The 18,385-nt window shown below is 55.0% G+C and overlaps 6 protein-coding genes across 6 annotated transcripts; 1 reads left to right on the plus strand and 5 right to left on the minus strand.

Annotated features, from left to right (window-relative positions):
- Positions 1-43: 43 nt before the first annotated feature.
- On the minus strand, positions 44-2,284 carry CLAFUR5_00044 (Endoplasmic reticulum chaperone; the record flags this gene model as incomplete). The annotated part of the gene is made up of 3 exons (XM_047899192.1): positions 44-1,610; positions 1,667-1,976; positions 2,110-2,284. The coding sequence occupies 3 exons, from the start codon at positions 2,282-2,284 to the stop codon at positions 44-46; spliced, it is 2,052 nt and encodes a 683-aa protein (XP_047755862.1).
- Positions 2,285-4,690: 2,406 nt separating this feature from the next.
- CLAFUR5_00045 (uncharacterized protein) lies at positions 4,691-6,004 on the minus strand (the record flags this gene model as incomplete). Its single annotated transcript, XM_047899193.1, has 1 exon — positions 4,691-6,004. The coding sequence occupies one exon, from the start codon at positions 6,002-6,004 to the stop codon at positions 4,691-4,693; it is 1,314 nt and encodes a 437-aa protein (XP_047755863.1).
- A 1,949-nt stretch (positions 6,005-7,953) lies between these two features.
- Positions 7,954-9,808, minus strand: CLAFUR5_00046 (uncharacterized protein; the record flags this gene model as incomplete). The annotated part of the gene is made up of 2 exons (XM_047899194.1): positions 7,954-9,452; positions 9,514-9,808. The coding sequence occupies 2 exons, from the start codon at positions 9,806-9,808 to the stop codon at positions 7,954-7,956; spliced, it is 1,794 nt and encodes a 597-aa protein (XP_047755860.1).
- A 462-nt stretch (positions 9,809-10,270) lies between these two features.
- On the minus strand, positions 10,271-13,567 carry CLAFUR5_00047 (uncharacterized protein; the record flags this gene model as incomplete). Its single annotated transcript, XM_047899195.1, has 1 exon — positions 10,271-13,567. The coding sequence occupies one exon, from the start codon at positions 13,565-13,567 to the stop codon at positions 10,271-10,273; it is 3,297 nt and encodes a 1,098-aa protein (XP_047755861.1).
- A 617-nt stretch (positions 13,568-14,184) lies between these two features.
- On the minus strand, positions 14,185-15,031 carry CLAFUR5_00048 (uncharacterized protein; the record flags this gene model as incomplete). Its single annotated transcript, XM_047899196.1, has 2 exons — positions 14,185-14,661; positions 14,711-15,031. 2 exons carry the CDS (start codon positions 15,029-15,031, stop codon positions 14,185-14,187), a joined length of 798 nt encoding a protein of 265 aa, XP_047755870.1.
- A 327-nt stretch (positions 15,032-15,358) lies between these two features.
- CLAFUR5_00049 (beta-tubulin) lies at positions 15,359-17,052 on the plus strand (the record flags this gene model as incomplete). Its single annotated transcript, XM_047899197.1, has 6 exons — positions 15,359-15,370; positions 15,493-15,516; positions 15,574-15,641; positions 15,698-15,752; positions 15,812-16,423; positions 16,480-17,052. 6 exons carry the CDS (start codon positions 15,359-15,361, stop codon positions 17,050-17,052), a joined length of 1,344 nt encoding a protein of 447 aa, XP_047755871.1.
- Positions 17,053-18,385: the final 1,333 nt, after the last annotated feature.

Here is an 18,385-nt window from a genome sequence, read left to right on the forward strand (position 1 = left end):
ATTCCAGCTCAGCTCGCTGCAAAAACACAACACGTGGCTTTACTTAAAGCTCATCGTGACCAGATGGCTCATCATCGCCATAGTCTGGCATGCCACCCGCACCTCCCTCGTAGAGTTTGCTGGTGATTGGGTACGCAACATCGGAAAGCTTCTGCTTCTGCTCCTCAAAGTCCTCGGTGGTGGCGGTAGCAGCGTTCTCGTCGAGCCACTCGGTAGCCTCCTTGACGGCATCGATGAGAGTCTCCTTGTCGTCCTCGTCGATCTTGCCGCCGAGACCCTCGTCGTCGTTGACCTGGTTCTTCAGGCTAAAAGCGTAGTTCTCAAGGCCGTTGCGAGCTTCGATGCGTGCGCGAGTTGCCTTATCTTCATCGGCATACTTCTCGGCTTCCTCAACCATGCGGTCAATTTCTTCAGCGCTGAGGCGGCCCTTGTCGTTGGTGATTGTGATGGACTCGCTCTTGCCACTGCCCTTGTCGCCAGCGGACACACGGAGAATGCCGTTTGCGTCGAGCTCGAAGGTAACTTCGATTTGAGGCTGGCCACGTGGGGCTGGAGGAATACCGGAGAGCTCGAACTTGCCAAGCTGGTTGTTGTCCTTGGTCATGGAGCGTTCACCTTCGAAGACCTGGATAAGGACCACTGGCTGGTTGTCGGCGGCAGTCGAGAAGATCTGGCTCTTCTTGGTTGGAATGGTGGTACCACGCTTGATCAAGTGGGTCATGACACCGCCGGTGGTCTCGATACCAAGGGTAAGCGGGTTGACGTCCATGAGCACGATCTCAGAAGCCTGCTCCTCGCCAGAAAGAACACCACCCTGAACAGCAGCGCCGTAAGCGACAGCCTCATCTGGGTTGATACCCTTGCTGGCCTTCTTGCCGAAGAAGTCCTCGAGCATGGCCTGGACTTTTGGAATACGGGTAGAGCCACCAACGAGGACAATGTCGTCAATGTCGCTCTTCTTCAGCTTAGCGTCCTTGAGCACCTGCTCGACTGGCTTGAGGGTCTTCTTGAACAGGTCGTTGTTGAGCTCCTCGAACTTGGCGCGGGTGAGAGTCTCGGAGAAGTCCTGGCCCTCGTGGAAAGCCTCGATTTCGATCTTGGTGGACATCTGGGAGGACAGCGCGCGCTTGGCCTTCTCGACCTCACGCTTCAGCTTACCCATGGTCTTTGCGTTCTTTGTGATGTCGGTATTGTGCTTCTTGTTGTAGCTCTTGACGAAGAAGTCAACGACACGCTGGTCGAAATCCTCACCACCAAGATGAGTGTCACCAGCAGTTGCCTGCACCTCGAACACACCCTGGTCGACAGTCAAGATGGAGACATCGAAGGTACCACCACCGAGATCGTAGACGATAATCTGGCGTTCCTTGTCGGTCTTGTCGAGTCCGTAGGCGAGAGCGGCGGCGGTGGGTTCGTTGACGACACGGAGAACGTTGAGACCGGCGATCGTGCCAGCGTCCTTGGTGGCGGCACGCTGGGCGTCGTTGAAGTAGGCTGGAACAGTGACAACTGCGTTGGTGACCTTTTCACCGAGGTAGGACTCGGCGACTTCCTTCATCTTGCCCAGGATCATGGAGGACACTTCTTCTGGGGTGAAGGTCTTCTCGGATCTGTTCTCAAGTCAGCTTCTGCCCATGCAATGCGCATCTCGTAGGATATTGCTTACCCTTGAACGTCAACCTTAACACGTGGCTGTCCACCCTTGTTGACAACGCTGAATGGGAAGTGCTTCATATCCTTCTGTACGTCCTTGTCGTCGTACTTGCGACCGATGAGACGCTTGATGTCGAATACCGTCCTGTGTGGGTTGGATGCGAACTGGTTCTTTGCTGCATCTCCTACGAGACGCTCCTCGTCGTTCCATGCTACCCAAGAAGGTGTGATGCGGTTACCCTGGTCGTTGACAAGAATCTCGACGCTGCCGCCCTTCATGATACCAACACATGAGTATGTCGTTCCGAGATCGATCCCGATAACTAGATAACACCGTCAGCCTTCAACGCTTCCAGTCGCATGCTTCTGGCGTTGTGAGGCCACTCATCATTCCAGCTCCAGCCAGCTTGATCGCTGCTCTTGCCAGGCGATGTGAGGTCACATGTCTCGACTCACCTGGTCCTTGAATGCCCGTGTCTGCCTTGGTGTCGGCATCTTGTGCGTTCGCGCTGGGGAGCATGCCCATAAAGAGCATAGGCATGAACAGAACAGCGCAGACGTAGAAGGCCATCATCCATGACCAGGCCGAAGTCCGCGCTGGAGCGCTCTTATTTCTGGAGAACCGAGCCATCGTGTGAGGCTGGTGTATAGCGTGTTGTGGGAGGAAGTGGTGTTGTGCTCTACCTCGAGGCAAAGCAGCTTCGTCGACTGGAGGGTGTCGGTATGTGCTGTGCGTAATGCAGCAGCTTGTCGTCGATGGTGGTGGTGGTAGAGGGGTTGGGTGGTGAGGTGATGTAGAGGAAGGAGAGTTGGTTGTGGTAGAAGAAGAGACCTTTAATCGGCAGGAGAAGAGGCCACTCTAAGTCAATCTGGCCGAGGACAGCTTTCATGATTATTTGTCGACACCTATACCTGTAGACCCTGCCAAGCGGCTCTCATTGGTCCGCTGCAATTCCGAGCCCCACATGTCTCCATATCCGACTTCCTCGAAGCTTCAGGTGTTTTCGTTCACACCCAAGTCATTGTCAGCCTCTTTGTCCTCATTACACGCACAAGCAACGTGTCCACCAGCGTGAGATGAATCATGCGACATGTCATTAGACACTTTGTAAGAGCAATGCAAAATCCTCAGGCGCGTCCCGCTCCACGCGTGAACAGCTGTTCGGCCAAAAGACTCCCGAGGCCCGGAATGCCGAGACATCAAGGACATCACGTTGATCGAAAAGGAAGGTCAATGAACCACAACATGGGCACCAGGCTGTATGATGGCTTTATATGCAATCAGCAAAACTCACTGAGAACGTCTGGCGGGCTGATTGTGCTCCTGAGTCATCGAGCTTCTCGCTGGTCCAGGGACTTGTGCTGAGCCATCGACCTCAAGCATCAGGTGGTCCCTCCAACATGAAATTTACGCCACAGTTCTAGACGACATAGGACTTGTGGTGGCCAGCGGGCTTGGTGCAAAAGGTCGCTCCTACTCATTCGTGGATTCACACCCCAAGCCAGTCACTTCCCAGGCCAGCCCATCTTTACGCGGCACGATCGTAGTGGCGAGCTGCCTCGTGCTATGAGGCTTTCTCGGGGTAGTCGATCCAACGGTAGTCGGCGCTGAAGCGAGGTGATCTCATGGCAGTATGGTGGCTCTGGCTGCACGTTCTCGAGGGCATAGGTAATTCGTCAGCAGCAGTCACACTGCTGAATGGCATGGTGGGCGAGAAAGAGACGACTGATCATGGTTGGTATTCTGACCTACTCCGGCCAATTTCGCATATGTTTCATCATGCTCTCTCTTTATGCCCACTTAAGGTCAACAGACCGCAAAATGGGCGTGAGCTCTCTTATGAACGTCAAGGAAGGGCGAACACAGGATGCGGCGAACATCTCGATTTAGCGTCATGAAGGCAGTATCAAGGTCCCGATGATGCACATGTATTCTATCATCTCAAGGTTGGCCAAGCTGTGAAACCATCAGTATAGCGCGCATACAACTCAGCTCGACTGTAACTACCTGTCCGATTTCCGGGGTTCCAAGCAGGTGTGGACACTATCAAGAGCGAAGTCTCAACTGTTGAATGGACGGACAACAAAGTTGAGGACATGCCATTCCACTAACCCAGCAGCTGCGACAGTGCCCAGAAGAAACAGGGCTGGCATACTACCCTCGAGCCCAGTGAGAGCAGGAGGCATGGATCCGGTCGCTCTGACGGCAGGCCCGAGCGTCCCAGCTGAGCTGTCCCTGAGCGCCGAGAGGATCCTACTGCTCTGCGTTTATCAGGGTGAAGCAGCTTCCAACACTAGCATCGACCTGGTCATCTCCATGGCTGACCAGCGAGATATCCGAACACTAATCATGACTCGAGCGACGAGGCAGGAACACACGCTAATCCTCGGCGATGGTGGTCTGCCCTCACTTATTCGGCCTATTGTTGCACCACACCAGGCTGTTGTAGTGCTCCATCCCCATGCAACCAGATCGGACAGGATTCAAGGCGTGAAATTCATGATCGCTACTTGATGGTGAAGAACCTGTACTACCTCTATGTATCGCCTCGCCATTGAAGGTGCCTATGAACACGTAGATATGACTAGCTCGCAGAGGCGTTGCAAGGGACCTGGGCAGGCCATGGGGCTTTCCACGGCCATCCACTCTTGCCGACTCCGCCGTAGACTCGCACACCCTGAAATCCATGGCGAGATGGCGAAATGGCGATCGTGCTCTGGTGATGCCGCTCATGCGATGCGACTTTAAGTCAATAGCATGGCTTTCACGGCGCAACTACAAGAGCGCAGAACTTCAAGGTTAACACGGCAACGCAAAAGGAACGGAGACGACTGATGACGATTGAAGTTCTTGGTTCATTCTGTCAGCTCTTTACTGACCATTTGGCGCACTTTGCATGTTTCATCTTGCATTCGGAAGTTGATTCCCCAATTCATTCCGGCCCACAAGGCTCTGACTGGTATTCTGCTTCGCCATCTTCTCCCGCATGTTCTTCCGTTGTCATCACTCTCCCAGTGTTGCGTCCAAGGCAAATGCTTAAATCTTCCTGGTCTTCCCCTTGTCAAGCTCAGGGCCATCGTACTTGCACGCCGCAATCAGCTTCTTCAACGCCATCCAAGCCTTGGCGAAGTCGTCTCTTCCCACTCCATCTTCCCCGTCCTTGAACTTCAACCCCACCCTCTTCCGGACATCGAGCCAAAGATTCTTCGTGACGTAGGCATCCTCGCATTCTCTCTCAGTCATAGCATCGTTCCACTCGCCGGTCTCAGGATCTGTGATCCATTCTGGGATCCAGTTAAGGTCTCGAGCCATGACTTTGAGGTCCTGAAGCAGCACCGCTCTGGTGTAGTTGCTCTTGGCCATGCGGGATCTGCCGAACTTGTTTAGGAGATTGGTTCCGAGTTGCTTGGTCTCCCAGCCTCTGAAGAAGTCTCCTTTTGCTGCTAGGATGGTATCGGCCGGGGAATGAGCGGCTGATGATGAATTGGCCGCGTTGGGGCTTGGTTGAGTGATGGATGGCGCGGCTTGTTTGTCCTGAGAGTTCGAGGTGTTGTGATCAGAGGCTGGGACAGGGTTTGCAGCCATTGTTGGTGGCGCTGGAGATGTGGAAGTGGGAGTGGTAGTGGTCGCGCCAGCGGTCGGGATGCTAGGGCTCTCAGCAGGCCATTGTGTTCCTTCTGCGTTGAATGTGAAGTCGCTCCTCGGCGGCATGGTCCTCGATGGAGCGCGCGCTGTGGATGAGGTGGTGGTGGTGGTCGCCACAGCAGGCTCTCCCGCTCCTCCTGCGATGAATGTGGAGTCACTCCTCGGCGGCATGATCCTCGACGGTGCGCGTACTGTGGATGAAGTAGTAGTAGTCGCCGCAGCAGGCTCTCCCGCTCCTCCTGCAGTGAGTGTGGACTCGCGCTCCGGTGGCATGCCACCCGATGCCGTAGCACCCTCCACACTCGAATCATCAGATACTTTCCGGAGGCGTTTCAGCGCTTGAGCTGCCTTCGCGACTTCCTCATAGTCTTGGTACCGATATCGAAGGGCCTGAAGCTTGACCACGAGATCTCGTAAACTTTGATCGGGCGGACCATCGTGAAGCTCAGCCTTTGTCTTCGCTTCAATTCTGTCCAGGTTCCAGACATTGCCAGGACGTGGAGCAGCCCAGTCACAGACGTCAGTGACCAGTTCAGCTAGCTGCTTGCAGATCGCGCGCAACTCCTTCTCGTTCAGAGCCGGCGACATCGTGGCGGCTGGACCTTGCGCTTTGGGGTCGACGCTCTTGAAGCGCGACATGAGAGGGTAGAGAAAGGCCTGTGCCCACTCGCTCGAGCCGAAAGTGTGCACATTCTCTGCCTGCATTGCGTGGTGGTAAGTCGCGCACCCGAGGGCGCTTGTTGAAGAGTCGAGTCGTCTACGTGTGTCGGTGAGGAGTGATTGCGCGTGGTGTAGGCACTGTGTTTGGCGCAGATGATGTGGTGAAGGGGTGGTGGTGGAAGACGATATTGATGCGACTATGCGATCACAAAGTTGGTGAGAAAGGGCAGCGGGCGTGTGCGTGTTAGAAGCAGGATCAAACTCCGACGGAACGCAGATGATTGTGTTGCAGCTTAGCGCGGTTCCGGTGACGGGAAGTGCCGCATGACGCTGCGCCGGAAGTGAATGTAGCATGGGCTTGGCATTTGCTGACATAATTCATTCATGACTCCCTACATAGGCTCGAGGTTGCATACCATAGCCATAACTTTAACAGATGCTGACATGGAGCCCTGATAATACATTACTGTACTTCCCTGCTAGGCACGCCGGCTCCGTCTTACGACCTCCTTGCTAAACCATGAGTCGAAAAACATGGGACGTCGCTTCGTAGGCCACAGCCGAGACATGGGACAGCTTCATCGACGTTGTCATAACGCTGGACCTATAGTTCTCGAAACATACCAAACTCTACCGCCGGCTGCATGAGGCTATTGGGACGACACCTGTTCTTGCCTCGTCGAGGCAAGAGACCCAATACGGAACCCAGTCTACTTCAAGGGACTTTGCAGCTTGATCCCAACTTTGTTCCGCATCAAAATGCTAGGAGAACAGCAGAGAGTCAGGTGGCATCTCTGCGGTGTTTTCTTCAACTTCGTTCGTATTTTCCAACCAACCTGCGTTCCTTTGTCATTTCTCCGCGCTCTTCTTCTCAAAAGCAAGCGTGCTTTGACTATGTTCCCTCTGATGGTCTCTCAGACTCTTCTTTACACTATGCACTGCCACACCCACTCCCAGCCTCAGCCTTTTAACCCCTCCTCAGGAGTAGGAGCAGTAGCAGGTTCAACAGCACAAATCAGATTACGGCAGGGCTGCCAATTTTTCAAGACGTCAGCGAGAGGAGACAAGGCATGGATCAACTTTTCGTGGTAAGCTTCCGTCCAGCGCTAGCAGGCAGCTTGGGGCGGTTCTGCATCTTTGTTCGTGTTCAGTCTCATTGCTCTTTGCTATCATGGTAATTGATTCCATCATCCTCGCGTCATTGCTCTTTACTACCACTGCCATTGTCTTCCATCATCCTCGCATCATCTCTCTTTGCATCTACCATCTTCGCCTTCCAAGCCAACATATCTCAACAGTCTGCGCAATGCAATGCACCTTCTCTAGTTTTCCTCGTCCACCGTGCACAGAACCCACCACGCTACCAAGGGTGTCCAACGGGCTCACAGATAGCTCGTTTAAACAAGCTATACGGCTCCTAATCTTCGTCCTTGGTATTATGGTTTGGTTCTGTATTAGTGGTGGTGTAAACCTTTGCCGAATACATCTGCCTGATATTGGGACCTCTCCCGTTGAGACCTCTTACGTTGGGACCTCTTACGCTCACCCACAACATCTCCTTCTCGCCAAAGACGTTCGACGGGCTCACAGATAGCTTACGTAAAGCAGCTATGCGCCTCCTAATCTTCGTCTTTGGGTCAGGGTGATTGTATGTGGGTGGGTAATGGCGAGGTCCTCAGTCGGGGCTTGCGTTCTCGTGGGATTTGGTCGGTGTTTGTGTTCTGGCGATAGAATGGTCTTCTTTTCTTGGCTCTGGGGCTCGAGCATCTTGACGATGCAAGCCGTTCGTTGATGTGTGGTGCTAGGCCAATTTGTTGTTTGTGCTGAAGTTGGTCGGTGACTGTGTTTTCGCAATAGAATGAAGTTTTTTCTTCGGCCTTTGGGCTCGAGCATCTTGAAAATGCAAGCCGTTTGTCGATATGTCGTGCTAAGCCAGTTCGTCGTTCGTGCTACACCTCTCTCCGTCCTACCCGTGGCTGGCACTTGAGTGCCTACTATGACGGTCTTTGTACCCCCGAGGATCTTTGCTGCCCTGGGGTCCACAGTCCCATCTTGTCCATGGCCGATATCAATGCTTCCATAGCGATTATGCATGGGTCAAGGTCTTTGTCCGATGCCTTGTCGTCCGCACTCATATCGTTGAGCTTGGAATTTACACTATCAAGCTCGTCTGAGGAAAGTCCAACGGTACCCTTGGCTTGGATATAACTCACGCGGGCGGTTCGCCACTTGCCCTCTGGAGCGCACCACCCGAGGATATGGGTGAGTTGTTCAGTGGCTGTGGCCAAATATGCGGTGAGTTCAGAGGGTGACATGGTGTCGACCGATCCCGGAACCTTACCGGTCGCGATGTTGGTGCGCAGGCCGTTGATCCATTTCGAAACAAAGGTGCGTTGCTTCTCTAGAGTCGGCTCCATTAGGATAGGATTCTTCGAAGCAGCAGTCCATTGCGCGCCACTCGCCCCTGCAGTAGCAGGAGGTGAACCCATGCCTGCCGTGCTGCCTGACGGCTGAGTACCTGCACCACTGCTGGCCCCGAAGTTGAAATTGACGTTTGCCCAATTCTCTTTCGTCCACCCCTCAGACGCGAAGGTTTGCTTTGGCGGATCAGGAGCTGTTATCCTGTCAAATAGTGACTTTCCCGCATTGCCGGTGGGACCATTCTGCGAGGCGCCCGAGCCATCGCCCCCACTGTCAGTCGAGGATCCGTTGCTACTGTCCTGCTGACCCGAGCCTTGAGGCTGTTGTGATGGCGCTCGAAGGAAGTTGCCATATCTCGCTACAACCTTGAGATGCGCCTTACTCTCATGAGAAGTAGAGAAGGTCGTAGTGCTCTGCTTCACCATCGGCGGTAGCTCACGGCCTCTCTGTCGGGCGCTAGAGCTCTGACCGCTCTGTGCATGTTGCCAAATGAAGTCGCCATACTCCTGGACCATCTTCTGGTGCGCCGCGGACGACTTGGAGCATGAGAAGGATGCTGAAGGCTCATTGAGTAGCGGATTGAAGACAGAGATCTGCTTCTGGGGTCCAGACAAAAGCTCGCCGAGCTGTCGCGATGACAAGTAGCCTGGTGCTAGCGTTGCATCTCTGTACAGCGTCTGGCGATCGCTGGTTTCGGAGAACATCCAGTGAGATGGGTAGTGTTGCAAGCGCTTGACGCTCACTTGCACTTGTCCGACGGCTGCAGGGCCAAAGGATTGCTTCTGGGTGGTTGTGATTGGGGTCTGGACGGTTGGGGTTGGGGTCTGGACGACTGGGGTCTTGACGGTATGGAGCTGGTTGATTTTGGCGTCCCAGTCAAATGGCTTCTCTTGCCGCAATGCTTCCATGGCAGCAGCGAAAACCTTACGCGCCCTTGCTTTCTTCTTTCCATCGGCGCTCCACATGCCACCTTTGTTCTTCTTCCACCATGCTTTCCACGCCTTCTCTTCGGCGTCAGCTATGTCCTGCAGCACTCGTCTCTCATCCTCCTGGGTCTGTCTCTTCCTCTCATCTCGCGTGCGAGGTCTGGGCCATTGATGTGTGTAGCTGATGGGCCTGTCTTGTCGCCTCACCCAAATGATATGCGCCGTCCTCGCGCGTGCGCAAAGGACGTGGCTTCTGCGGAGGCTGCGGAGGCGGTAGCGGTGGTGGTATAGTCGGATCTGGCGGGATGACGACCATCTTGTTCCAGCAGTTGCTGGGCTCGTGGGTATGTTCGCGCCATAGATCCAAGAAGAAAGAGCCAAAGAGGAAGCCGATGACGTGAAGAAGATGAGTAATGGGAAAGGACAGGATGACGAGGCCGACCAATATGAGGCCGAAGATGTCGAGTAGGCGCTGCAAGAGGACGATTGGCCAGCGCGACATGTTCGCAGCTGGTGGAGTCTCCATCGCGAGTCGAGGCGCTCGAGCGCGAGTTGGGGGGATGCTATTGTGTGTGGCAAACACTCTATGCTATGCGCAGAAGATGTGTTGAAGGTGATGCGGTGGTCGAGGAGTCGAGTTGGTGTCGCGCGTTGCTGAAAGTGGTGTCGCGATGTCGCAAATACCTCCACAATATGCGCGGTTGGCCTCAGCAAATTGTGGTGGTGGTTGTGGGTGATGTTGGTGGTGTGCGACAACAGACACTCAGATGCGGTGGTGCAATTGTAAAGAAGAGAAGTCGGCGGGAAAGCGAGGTGTTGTGTTTGTGGCTTAGCGCGGTTGCAAGCGCGGGAATTGCCGCAAAACGCAGCTTGCTGCAGTGGAAGTGAATGTCGTCTCGAATGTGGGCTTGGCATTCATCATATTTGCTTGAGCCATGATATCCATCATATCACATGCGCGCATCTACTTCAACCAATCCCGTGCCTTCAATAGATCCCGCAGATCATCCAAAGCACTTTGGCAGGATTCTTTCAGACTCGCCTCGACATCAATTCCGTCCATGTAGTCCCATATTGCCGCGAGGCGCTCACCGCGGCCAAGGAAGGTTTGCGCCTGACCCCTCGAACCAATCCGGTTCATGTCCCACTGACAATCTGGGGTGCACCATTCGCAAATCCATGCCAGTCGCTTTATGGTCTGTCTGACCTCCTTCCCCCTATCGACCGAGGACATCTTCTTGACGCTGGTCTTACAAGGCAAGAAGCTCTCGCCAATTCGACTGGTCCATTGTCCGACAACTTTTCGCTCTTCTTTTACATCGTTGAGAGACAAGAGTGGGTTTGCCACAGGTTGCTGGCCAGTCGAGCCAGAAGGCGCTGCTGGTGTTGGCTTCTTACCCGCAGATGGTTGCTGTTGACCTTGACTACCACCATTACCTCCAGCGGCTCTTCCACCAGGTGCAGTGCCCGACGAGCCGAAGGTGTTTTGGCTAGAATGTGCACCGCCACCAACGTTGGAAGAACCTGCTTGGCCCTTGGAGCCGAACTTGGAGCTGCCGAGTTGCGATGATGCGCTCGCATTGTCGCTGGGTCGATTGGCGCCCTGAGATGTACCAGCAGCGTTGGCAGGATGTACTGCAGTCTTGTCCGGAGCATGAGAAGCGGCGAAGGGGTCGATGCTTCGCTGCGCACCAGCTTTGCTGCTGGAAGTGCCTGCTCCGCTTCCCTGAGCACTATTACCTGCAGCATTGGCAGGATGGGCGCCAGTCAGGTTACCTGGCAGCATGGATGCAAAGGGATTGGGCTTCTCCGGAGCGACGCCGCCATTGCCAGGTCCATTTGGCTTTGGTGGACCTCCTAGCGTAGTGCTCGACGCCGAAGACGACGCCTTGTGCTTGGCAACCTCGTTCATGTACCAGTCGTGCAGAAGGTCAAGCTCATCAATAGCCTTCTTCAGCCCCTCCAACGACGTATTGGCATCATACACAGCTCTGAGCTTCACGCGAAGGTCCCAAATGTTGGGCTGTACTCCCATGTAGCATTCATTGACGGTGGAAGGCCGGCAAGGGCCGATCTTGTCACTGTCCCAGACCTTGATATTCTTGTGGTTTACCTTGATATCCTTGCTGTATACCCAGGTCGTGATCTGTGTCAAAGCAAACCATAGTTGGTGACACTCATGGTTGAACGCCTCCTGGTCCATTGGTGGTGTTGTGCTCAACCATGGTGCTTTTGGATCGATGTTTGCGAATAAAGCCAGGAAATGGCCAAGGTCGCCTCGAATCACGTTGCGGTTCTGTGACGCTGATTTCTCACGGTTGTGTGACGCTGGTTCCCCATAGTTGAGCAATTGCGCGGTCCATTTCTTCGACTTGACGGGCGCCACAAGAAACGGATTCGGACGGTTACCTGGTGGACCGGTCGGTGCAGGATGTGTCTGGGGACCAAAGCTAGGAGCTGGCTTTGCATTGAGACCAGAGGTGGCACCGTTGGTAGTCGAACTCGCCCCGAACGACGCACTGCCCTGAGCTGCGCCGTTGCCGGAGGTAGATGGCTTCGGCTCGCTCTCGAAGTTCCACTTCGGCTTCTGGCTACCACCATCATTCGGCATCTGAGGGAGAGCAGTAGACTGTGCCGCACCCATGTCGACGTTCTCATCCTTCCCAGCCGAGACACCAGGATAATTGCCGAAAGGCGTGATGGGAGCACGTCCAGACGCAATCCATAGCTGCTGGTAGTCGAAGTGATACGAAGTGGTCAAGCCCTTCGGCTGTCGTGGAAATGCGCTGCTGCCAGCGCTTCCGGTCGTAGCATCGTCTGGCTTAGGCTTCTCTTGCTCAGAAGTACCGCCAGTCGACTGAGATGGCTTTGGGCCTTCGTCTCCAGTTGTACCATCGTCTGGCATAGGCTCGTCTTGCTGAGGAGCATCGCCAGTGGACTGAGATGGCCTGGCGCCCTCGTCTCCAGTCGTATCATCGTCTGGCATAGGCTGGTCTTGCTCAGAAGTACCGCCAATCGACTGAGATGGCTTGGGACCTTCACCTCCAGTCTTACCGTCGCCGGGCTGGGAAATGCCTCCAGTCTTCGAATCATCACTTCCAGGCACTCCACCATCAGGCTTCCCTTGCTTGCCGCCTGAAGACTTGTGGTCCCCTCCAGTGCCATTCGTGCCATCGCCACTCCCAGGCTTCCATCCAGGAGGAACTCCGAAGGACGAAGGCGAAGGCCCAACTGTCCTCGGACTCTTGGGTGGACGTTCCTCCTTCCCGTCATCTCCAAAATTAGGAGGTAATGGACGCTTGCCACCAGCCACGGGAGCAACATTCGGGTACTCAAGCTCCTTCTTCTTCTCCCAAGGACAATTCTCCGCACAACTAAGAGGCGTCTCATCAATCCCGAGGGTGCGCTGAAGGTCTCGCCGAGCGTGCTGATGCGCATGTTCATCACACACCTTTGCCTCGACCACAGGCGGCGTCTCTATCGGCTTGGGAGGCACATACACCGTAGGCGTAGGCTTCGGAGCAGGCGGCCGGTCCTCTGGGAAGACAATCGGCTTGGGACGATGCACGCCATACTCGGACGCGCGCGGCGATCTCTCAGCCTCCAGCCACAACGGCAACCTCCCAAGTCCATCTCGCTGCGCCTCGATCCACTCGTCGCGCTCCTGCTGCTCGCGCCAGGCCTTCAGCATCTTCGCATTCTTCGCCTCATGTTCTCGTTGTCGTTTGTCGGCCGGGGACTCGACGGTTTCGGGGACTGGTGTAGTAGTGGGAGCCTCGCGCTGCGGCTTCGCGTCGTCCGCGCCATGCTCCTGGAATAGTGTAAACCAACCAAGAAGCACAACGAGAATCCAGTTCGGCACGGCAATGAGGACTTCCACAGTCCTCTCGTCGTCATTCTTCCATGCGTGGCGTAAGCCTAGCACATAAGCTGTAACAACGACGACAGCAACCGCCAATCCCTTCTGCCATCTTGGAATCTCGTAAACGCCTCGAACCAGTGCCTCGAACCTGTCGACTGTGGCGCGCACGCGTGGTGCAACACCTCCACACGCCATCTCGACCTCGAGCTGTACTCGCCGGTGAAGCCGCATGACACGCGCGACGACCTCGGCGCGGATGTAAATCCAGAGGCCGTAGAGCGCGATGATGGCGATCGCGAGGAGGATGCAGACTTGCCGAGTCGATGGGAAGAAGCAGCTGATGGCGTAGAGGGACCATAGCAGCGCGAGGATGATCATGAGATCTATTATCGAGATCATGGTGAGTTCTGTGCGCCTGCTGGCGTCTTTCGTGATGTCGAGTGGTGGTGTGTGGTGTCGAGGTGGTGTCGCGGATTGCAGTCGCGGATTGTCGCGGATTGTGGAGAGTGGTCTTGTGATATCGCAGATTACCTCGTGGTATGCGCAGAGGATGTGCGATGTTGTGGTGGTGGTGGTGGTTTTGGGTAAGAAAGGCGACAATTCGTGGTGGTATTCGCGAGATGTTGCTGTTCTTGGGAAGAAGCGGTGTTCCAAGTGGGAAGAGCAGGTGTTTGTGGCTTAGTGTGTTATTTGGCTGCGGACGGAAAGTCCCGCTTCTTCTCCGCCGCATGACGGTGCGAAGTGAATGTTCGTTCTGGCGCCAGCACAAGCTCGACTATCGACATTGTTCACCTCACACGCGCCCATAGCGCTCTGCCTAAAGTGGGATTCTATAGTGGTAAGTAGTAGTGTATATGAGGTCATGATGGTTGTAAAGCTTTGCAGCTGGAAAGTCATTTGCTCTTTGCAGTTGTGAGCAGGTGTCACGACCACATGCATGTCTCAGGAGGCAGCCTGGGAGAAGTTCAGCAATATATGCACATTCCATGCGACAACTTCAACATACAGCGTACACTCTACCATATACCAAACCACTTCTTCCTCAGCGGCTGCGTCTTCCCCTCAAAATCCACATACGTCTCCTCCGCCTCTCCCGCCCGTCCCACGACCCCGTCACCAGTCCCCTTCACCACCTCCATCGCAGCTTCCGGACCCGCCTGCTCCATCTGTACACCCTCCTGCTTGAAGCCCGGTCCCTTCACCTCGTCATCCTCTTTCGCCGTCCATCCTCCGAAAATGCCCTCATCCTGGTCCAACCCATGCGCTTTGCGATAGTCGCTCCTCTTCTTGACGTCGTCCACTTTCTGCTTCCTCCTCTCCGCCGTCTGCGCGCTGACGTATGCGACGTGCATTTGGTAGACCTCGGCGTAGCGACCGAGGAAGCTGAAGGGGTGGGAGAGGAACATGGAGTTGGGAGGGAGGAGGTCGCGGTAGGGGGTGTTGTGGATGAATTCGCTGAACCATACGCCGAAGACGAGGGATACGAGGATGGACTATAACATATCAGCGATGTACTTCCAAGAAGACAATGTGTTGTCTTACCAAGCTTATCCATAAGTGTATCGATCTATTTGTGAGGAACCAGTGCATGATACTTCCTTCGGGCGGCATCATGTGGGGGTATTGTTTCTTCGTCTTTTGCTCTTCCGTAAGGTCTGCTCCATACTGATATCGTGGCGTTTTGCTTCGTAGTCGTGAGGGATGTGATGGAGGGCGGAACTTGTCTGGTTGCGCGAGCACGCGAGGTTTTGGTGGAGGCGTTGTCGATGCATGTCGTATGCTGGGGATGATCAATCGTTGCTGGAGCTGCTTGGCATGCAGCTGGAAGCCAGCACGCGGTATTGTCAAGCGCAGCGATGCCATGGCTGTATGGCCGAAACGTAAAGTGAATGTTTCATCGATGCAGTCGAAGGAGCAGTTGAGCTGTAAGGCATCAAGGCACCAATGAAATCCCCACCGAAAAGTGCGCAGGGAAGGTCAAGCGATTGGGCGATACCTGAAGTTACACCGCCGCTTGTTTTCCTCCTTCCGCTCGCCAACGCCAACCAAACAAGTCGCGCACCACATCCACCACCCGCAGTTCCACATAAACAACACCACCACAGCACGTCCTCGAGTGCCACCCTTCGCCCACGAGACTTATACCCTCACCAAACCAACACCCCCCACAACACCGCCAAAATTCCCGGAATGCGTGAGATCGTGAGTCCACCCGCTCCAGACAGCACACCGCCCCTGGATTCCAATATCCAACGCGTGCCCCGCCATGAAACGGTCGACAACTGCAAGACGACGACAATATGCTGACACGATTGCGATGACAGGTCCACCTCCAAACCGGCCAGTGTGTACGTATCGACGCGTCGAACAGCAACAGCAGGAGCGGGCATTGACATTGAGTGAAGGGCAACCAAATAGGTGCTGCATTCTGGCAGACCATCTCCGGCGAACATGGCCTCGACGGCTCCGGCGTGTACGTGATCAAGAGGCGCGACGATGATGCACCAGGGCAACACTGACACGCGGCAGGTACAATGGCACGTCTGATCTCCAGCTCGAGCGCATGAACGTTTACTTCAACGAGGTATGTCGCTGCCTGCCACAAAATCGCGCATTGAGATGCGATACTGACACACCACCCAGGCATCCGGCAACAAGTATGTCCCACGTGCCGTCCTCGTCGACTTGGAGCCAGGTACCATGGACGCCGTCCGTGCTGGTCCATTCGGTCAGCTCTTCCGCCCAGACAACTTCGTCTTCGGCCAATCCGGTGCCGGGAACAACTGGGCAAAGGGTCACTACACCGAGGGTGCCGAGCTTGTCGACCAGGTCCTCGATGTCGTCCGCCGTGAAGCTGAGGGCTGCGACTGCCTCCAGGGTTTCCAGATTACCCACTCCCTCGGTGGTGGTACCGGTGCCGGTATGGGTACGCTCTTGATCTCCAAGATCCGTGAGGAGTTCCCAGACCGCATGATGGCCACCTTCTCCGTCATGCCATCACCAAAGGTCTCCGACACCGTCGTCGAGCCATACAACGCGACCCTCTCCGTCCACCAGCTTGTCGAGAACTCGGACGAGACCTTCTGTATCGACAACGAGGCGCTGTACGACATTTGCATGCGCACTCTCAAGCTCAACAACCCATCATACGGCGACTTGAACCACCTTGTCTCCGCCGTCATGTCTGGTGTGACCACCTGCTTGCGTTTCCCAGGTCAGCTCAACAGCGATCTCCGCAAGTTGGCTGTCAACATGGTATGTCACGAGTATGCGCGGTTTTTGATCTGTGCACAGCTAACGCATTCCTCTAGGTGCCATTCCCACGTCTCCACTTCTTCATGGTCGGGTTCGCACCACTCACCAGCCGCGGCGCTCACTCCTTCCGCGCCGTCACCGTTCCAGAGCTCACCCAGCAAATCTTCGACCCCAAGAACATGATGGCCGCCAGCGACTTCCGCAACGGCCGTTACCTCACTTGCTCGGCTATCTACCGAGGAAAGGTTTCTATGAAGGAGGTTGAAGACCAGATCCGCAACGTGCAGAACAAGAACACCGCCTACTTCGTCGAGTGGATTCCAAACAACGTCCAGACCGCCCTTTGCTCGATCCCACCACGCGGCCTCAAGATGTCGTCCACCTTCGTCGGCAACAGCACTTCCATCCAGGAGCTCTTCAAGCGTGTCGGTGACCAGTTCACTGCCATGTTCAGGCGCAAGGCTTTCTTGCATTGGTACACTGGTGAGGGTATGGACGAGATGGAGTTCACTGAGGCTGAGTCCAACATGAACGATCTTGTTTCCGAGTACCAGCAGTACCAGGAGGCATCCGTCTCTGAGGGTGAGGAGGAGTACGATGAGGAGGCTCCCCTTGAGGGCGAGGAGTAGGATCGCCGCACCGAAGTCAAGGGCACCTATGTGAGATCATATTGCTCATCGCCATCCGAGTCATCACTGTAAAAGTGGAGCTCAATCCAGCATGCGGTGCTAAGGTAGTCGAATGGACAGTAATGGCGAAAGAGGAGTTTTCTTGTTTGTTCCAGCGAAATACCAGCGTGTCAAAAGGAAAGTGTAGCTAGCAGTGCGCTGACAGATGATAGCGACAATTGTAAGGGCTCATGTTATGATCAATGTCTGGTGTTCATACGTCTTCATCCCTCTGACGAAGGGAGCCCCGATAATTGGAAGTCTGCCCGATGATGTTTATCGAACCAGCGCTTACGATGTCTTGGCACGCGACTTCAGCAATCCTGCCACTCTCAGGGTCGATCACGCCGTAGTCGAGATAGCCGGACGATACCGCACAACAAGCCTCCGCGTCACACTCAAGGACTAACCCTGCGGATTGTCTGTATGTCCGCGGACTTAGTCTCTGCAGGTGTGTTGGACTGCCGTCTCAGCAAGCACCCCTTAGCGCCCAAGGCTTTGACGATTGGTTGGAATTCGTTCTTCCCAGCCTCGTTGCAGCTGCCATCAGGATAGACTGCGATGATGTGCCGAGTGGTGCCGAGAAGAATGTTGTTGGGGTTGCGAGCGTTGTTGTTTTCCATGCTGCTGCATGCACGTACATGCACATCACCGGCAGGCATGTGTCTCGGATTTGAATGGTGATGGTTACACAGCGATGTTCCTCCGACGAGTTGCGTAATGTGGAGTGTGAGGGATCGTGCATGAAGGCAACGGCCACGAGCGCTGTCGAGAAAGACCTGCTTGCTTTGAGGGGAGGTAGCTACTGCACAGTACCAGGCTGTGTCTCGGATATGAGTGGTGATGGTTACACAGCGATCTTGTTGATGTGGAGTTGGAGCCGGGGAGCTTGGATGATTGTACATGAACGCAATGGCAATCGTCCCTGCCGGTGGGAGACTGAGGGAAATTTTGGCATGTGGAGTGCGCTGCTGCATATCACCGGCATGTGTCTCAAAGGTGAGTGGTGCTTACCCTACTTTGGAAGGTCGAGCAGCCTCTGAAGCTCGTGCGGTGGTGCATGGAGGCGAGGACATTGATCAGTGCTCAGGAGGATTCGACGAGGTCGTTGTCTTCCTCCTTCCGCACACTACCCGCCGTTGTCTCGGGGGTGGTTGGGTCTTGTCGATGCGTCTGCCGTGCTGTCAATCGAAGCTTGGATAACAGCCCGTGAACTCAAAAGGCAAAAGTCCCTGCCGACACGGCTGCAATGATCCAACTACGGTCTAGCCACTGCACATCACCAGCCGGCGTC

Source organism: Fulvia fulva, chromosome 1, assembly GCF_020509005.1.
Source record: "Fulvia fulva chromosome 1, complete sequence".
Taxonomy (NCBI): Eukaryota; Fungi; Ascomycota; class Dothideomycetes; order Mycosphaerellales; family Mycosphaerellaceae; genus Fulvia; species Fulvia fulva.